At 40.9% G+C, this 5,495-nt stretch overlaps 1 protein-coding gene across 1 annotated transcript; it reads right to left on the bottom strand.

Annotated features, from left to right (window-relative positions):
* Positions 1-4,625: 4,625 nt before the first annotated feature.
* Positions 4,626-5,200, bottom strand: COX8A (cytochrome c oxidase subunit 8A). Its single transcript, XM_021009172.2, has one exon. The coding sequence runs from the start codon at positions 5,135-5,137 to the stop codon at positions 4,856-4,858; it is 282 nt and encodes a 93-aa protein (XP_020864831.1). The 5' UTR covers positions 5,138-5,200; the 3' UTR covers positions 4,626-4,855.
* Positions 5,201-5,495: the final 295 nt, after the last annotated feature.

Below are 5,495 nucleotides of genomic sequence, written 5' to 3'. Positions count from 1 at the left end.
TTCTCCATCCTTTCCCCCCCATTTATACTTTTCTTTCTCCTTTTTCCTTTCCCCCCTTCACTAGGGTTTTGCTTTTGACTACCACCTCCTTCAGTCCCTCCTTCCTTTTATTATTCCTTTCCTTTCCTTCTCCTTTACTCTTACTGCTTCTTCCCTTCCTTCTTTCCCCTCCTCCCTTTTCTTTCCCTCCTCCATTTTCTTTCCCCTTTTCCCTCCTACTGCCTATAGGGCAAGTTAGATTTCTATACCTAACTGATAATGTTATGCCCTTCTTAAGCAAAATCTGATGAGTGTAAGGTTGAAATAATGCTCACTCCTCCTCTTCTTTCCCTCTACTGTGATAGGATTTTGTGTCTTTTCCCGTAATGTACTTAACTGTTGTCTGCCTCCTCCTTTCTCAGTACATTTTCTAAGATTAGATTGATCCACTCATTTGGATCCATTTAACCCACTTGATTAGATTTTTTTTTAATCATTACACCAAAGCCAACTAATATCCACCCTCTTTATGTATACTCCTTTAACATGGTGTAATAACAATACAGTTCTGAGGGGTTACAAGTGTCATATTCCCTTGTAGGGGTTTAAACAGCCCCCCTACCCTCATTAACAACATATTGTATCTTTCTGTCCCATTTACCTTTTTAAGTCCTTCCTGAGCCCTGTACTTGAAGATTAAATTTTTTGTTGAGCTCTGGTCTTTTTCTCAGGAAAGTTTGGAAGTCTCCTATTTCATTGCTTATCCATCTCTTCCCTTGAAAAATGATGCTCATTTTTGCTGGGTAATAGATCTTTGGCTGCATTCCAAGCTCCTTTGCCTTACAGAATATCATGTTCCACGCCCTGTGGACTTTTAATGTAGAAGCTGCAAGGTCCTGTGTAATCCTAACAGTGGTTCCATGATATTTAAATTCTTTCTTTTTGGCTGCTTGCAGCACCTTCTCTTTCATGTGGTACTTTTGGAATTTTGGTATTATATTCCTTGACATTGTCAATTTGGGATCTCTTTCAGGTGGTGATCAGTGGATTCTTTCTATGGTTATTTTCCCTTCTGGTTCTAGGACTTTTGGGCAGTTTTCTGTCTTGATCTTCATTCTTCTCATAATATGAATCTATGGTACTTTTCTTTTTACTCATGGTGTTTCTTTATTCCTTGGCCTTTAAAGAGATTGAGCTCTCCTGCTGGGAATCAGAGGGCACTGACCCAAGCTTCTTGTGTTGGGAGCCTAGGTCTTAGTCACAGGCTTTGTGTGCTGGGGCGTCTTATGTTGGCAATTGGAGGCTATAGGTTTCTGGCAGCTTATCTCATGTGGGGCTGGAATCAGCAAGGCTGGAACTTTCAGGCAATTCTAGGTGGCCTGCTCTTCCTTTCCTTTAGCTTTCTTCATCTCCTTTTAGATGGGTGCTTATCTGCAGCAAGGTGTTTATCTGCCTGGGACCCCCTGCAATGTTGTCTCCCTCATTTCTGCTAATGCACTGAGAGATTCCTTTGTGGTAGAGTGCAGAGGCACCTGGCGGTTTTCTGAGACGGTTTCCACCGGTCCCCCCCCCCCCCCGGCTCCCCACTGAGGCACTCAGAGGTCTAGGTGTTGGTTTGCCTATTCTACCACTTGTGCTTCAGGATTTCTTCACAATTGAAGGCTGCAGGGCTTCACAGCTCACCTGGTGTTGGGCTGGAACCAGCAAGGCTGGGGCTTTAGGAAGCCCTTTGGTTGTTTTCTTCACCTCCTTTCAGAATGCAGAAGGGTACTTATCAGCCTGGGGCCCCTTGTAGTTCTGCCTCCCTTATTTTTGCTGAGGCAGTGGGAGACCTATTTGTTGGGCTGCTGCACTGCTGCTCCCCATATTTCTTCTAGTTCAGCTGTTCCAGGGTTTTTTTTCTGGGTTGATATTTTTTGGGTTTTCAGAAGTTGATAGGGGTGAGTGAGAGCGGCTACCTTTTCACTCCGCCATCTTGGCTCCCAGAAGCAGAAGTGAAATATTTACTATTTATTTTGATAAATATAGTCTGAGTAGGGCAAGTCTGTAGCCTAGCACCTTGAAGTGTCCAAGGGAGAGGTTGCCTCTGGACTCTCAAACTTAGGTTCGACTAGTTTGGCCAAAGGAAGAAAGCAATTAATTGCTGCTCTTGACTAAGTCCTAGCTCTGGTATCCCAGCTTACCCATAGAGGTACCTGTTACTTCAGAGGGAAACAATGAGGTCCATCTGGTGTCAATGTGATTTCTCTGACCAAATTTTCTTTGGGGGTGTTTGAAGATAATAATAAGATTGAGGTAGACACAGAGTTGTATTAGCCTATTTAGTTTTAGTTTGGCCATGGGCTTTCTTAAGGACCATGCCTTAAAACTGATTCAGCTGCTTCTCACCCCCAATTGACCAACAATAGGTTCCAGGTCAAACCCTACTTCCTCATTGTTTGGGCCCTGATTGACTCAGAGTGAATGTAAATAGAAATTGTTTTTGTTTTGGCCAGAAACCCATAGGGTCATCCCCTCCCAGTTTGATTTTTTTTTTCTGGACTAAGTTAAAGAGGCCATTCTTTGCCTCATTTTTTTTAGCCTAGCCTTAATCACTAAATGGCCATTGCCTCAGTCACACTGAGACCTGCTAAAGATCTTAGCTTTGCAAGGCCAAGGTCTTCCAATGTATCTGGGACTATCTCCATTCTCCCAGATGAGTATCTGGCTGCTGGACCCAGATGGCTCTGGAGGAGAAAGTGAGGCTAGTGACTTTGCACAACCCTTCCTCACTTAGACCCAACTCGCTTATTGTGGTATCACCTCCATGATGTCATGATTCTCTTCAAGAACAGACAACAGGTGAGCATAACCTAGGGTTTACCATGTGGAAAATAAGTAATTTCATCTTTCTTGGGGCACATGGAGAAGATTGAGACAAATTTGGTTGACTACCTGGCTTGGCAGCCATCTGGAAAGTCTTTCCTTCACTGGATACTGCAGAACATTATGCCTTTATTATTGCAGAATGTAAAATCTTACTGATCTATGTATCGTTAGAATCATTACAAGATCTTCTATAATGAGTGTGTATATTTAAGGTCCTAGGTGATCTACTCTCCATCTGCAGAGGAGAGGTGACTGGTGAGTGAGGGGAACAGAGGATAAGGAATCTTGCCCACAGTCACTCCATGAGGATTTTTCAGTTTTTGTTTACTTGTTTTAAATCATAGTCTCACACCTTATAAAGCTCCCAAGTTATTCTTTTTCTTACCTCTTTAGGAACTGCTTGCCTTATTCAGATAATGTGAGTAACCCAAAGCCTTCAGACACTAGTCACAAAGCAGAATTTGATACTGCTTTAATTCAATTTCTCAAATCTATACTATTTCTTCTTCCCTTACGAATATTACTTTTCTCCTAACAAATAACTGGTAGACATAATTTCCACTTTGTCCCTTTAATATAGTTATTCTTTAAATGAATATACACACTAATCTTATTCAACCCCTTAAATTGATTAACTAAGGAATCACTGAGGAAAAAAATAGTGAATGTTCCCACAAAAATCAGTAATATACTTTCAGTGATACAAACAAAAATATGTAAATGTTGTTTGTTGGATTTTACGAAGCTGATACAAAGAAAAAAATTAACTTTTCCCATGCCTTTTTGACAGTAATTTTTTTTTCCCCATGACTTTGTGATCAAGAGAAGTGATGATCCAAAATGAAGTCACATTCTGTTTGGAAGTCAAATTTTGTTTATATAACTACATTTTACTTATTTCATCTAAACTAATAGAATGGCTATATATATGTAGGATCATATATATTTGTGTGATCAAAATTGCCCATTTTATATTCTGTGATCTTATCTATTCTATCCCTGTTTGATTATGATCCTTTCCTCTTTCCATAGCTCTGCAAGGTAATTGCTTCCTTGTATGTATGTATGTATGTGTGCAGATAGATAGATAGATAGATAGATAGATACACACACCAATACATGCATGTATATATACTCTTATTTGCTTATATATATATATATATATATATATATATATATGTGTGTGTATATACATATCTATACACACACACACACACGCACACACACATATATATCCATTTGGAGCTTATTTTAGTATATGATGTGAGGTGTTAGTTTAAATCTAATTTCTGACAGACTGCTTTCCAGTTTTTCCCAGAAGTTTTGTTGAATATTGAGTCTTTACTTTAGTGGCTGAGCTGAGACCCTTGGGTTGATCAAATAGTAAGCTAATAGATTCTTTTTCTCTTGTATGTTTTGTACCAAATCTGTTTCAAATCTGTTGAGTACCAAGTCATTTTATGAATGCTTTCTAGTATATTTTGAGATCTGGTATTGCTATATTCCATTTCTTCCCACTTTTAATTCATTATTTTGCTTGAATTCTTAGATTTGTGTTCCTTCAGATGAATTTATTACTACTCCAAGAACTAAAAAGTAACCCTTTGCCAGTTTAATTACTATGGCACTGAATAAGTGAATTAATGTAGGTACTGTTATTTTTATGAAATAAGCTGCATGCACAAATGGTCCCATTGAATCTCACCTTCTCCAGGAGAAAGTTTGATCCATAATTTCTCTCTCTCTCTCTCTCTTTTTTTTTTTTTTGACTTTAAAGAGAGGCTTTCAACTGGCTTTATTTTAACATGCTGAGGAGGTCCCATCTGGCCAGCCCAGAACATACAGCACTAAGCCTGGCAACTCCAAAGGAAAAATCAAGTGGTCATGATTAATTAACTCATCAGAAAACTGCTTGTGCGGGCAGAATTCGGAATGCAGGGAAGAGCTTGTGGTCCAGAGGGGCGCAGGCAGGTCCCGAGGTCACGTGACGCCGCAGGGAAGGACCCCTTCACTCCTTCTTCTTGTAGCTGTCCAGGTGGGATAAGATCCAGCCAGCGGGCAGGAAGAGGCAAACGAAGGAGGTTGTCATGGCGATGGCCTTGTACAGCAGGCTCAGCTCCTCCCGGGCCGGCCGCACGCGCAGGAGGCCGCAGGCGGGGCGCGTCAGGCCGCTCAGCAGGCGCGGGGCCAGCGCGGACATGGCGGCGTCGGGGGACGAGGCCTGGCAGGGGCGTGGAGGAGCAGCGACAAGTTCGCGCGGGAGAAACAACAGAAGCGGCCAGAGGCCCATAATTTCTCCTTAATTACTCCTTATCTACTAGATGCATCTGTATTTGCTATAAACAAATCCATGTCTACCCCATCAAAAAAAAAAAATTAATAAAGAACTTCACTTAGTTTGTCCATTCCTGCTAGATATCTACTTATCCCATATCTCTCCTTTCTTTTGTGGCTAAACTCTTTGAGAAAGTCATCTGTAATAAATGACTCCATTTCTTTTCCTCTGTCTGTCTCTCAGCTATCTAGAATCTAACTCCCTACCTTATTATTCAAATGATACTGCTCTCTCCAAAGTTGCTAGTGATCTCTTAGTTGGCAAACCTATTGACCAATTGTCAGTCCTCATACTTTTTGACCTATTTGTAGCC

Source organism: Phascolarctos cinereus, unplaced genomic scaffold (assembly GCF_003287225.1).
Source record: "Phascolarctos cinereus isolate Bilbo 61053 unplaced genomic scaffold, phaCin_HiC Scaffold_7;HRSCAF=346, whole genome shotgun sequence".
NCBI classification, from domain to species: domain Eukaryota; kingdom Metazoa; phylum Chordata; class Mammalia; order Diprotodontia; family Phascolarctidae; genus Phascolarctos; species Phascolarctos cinereus.
The sequence above is the reverse complement of the archived record's forward strand: the minus strand, read 5'-3'. Positions and strand labels throughout refer to the sequence as shown.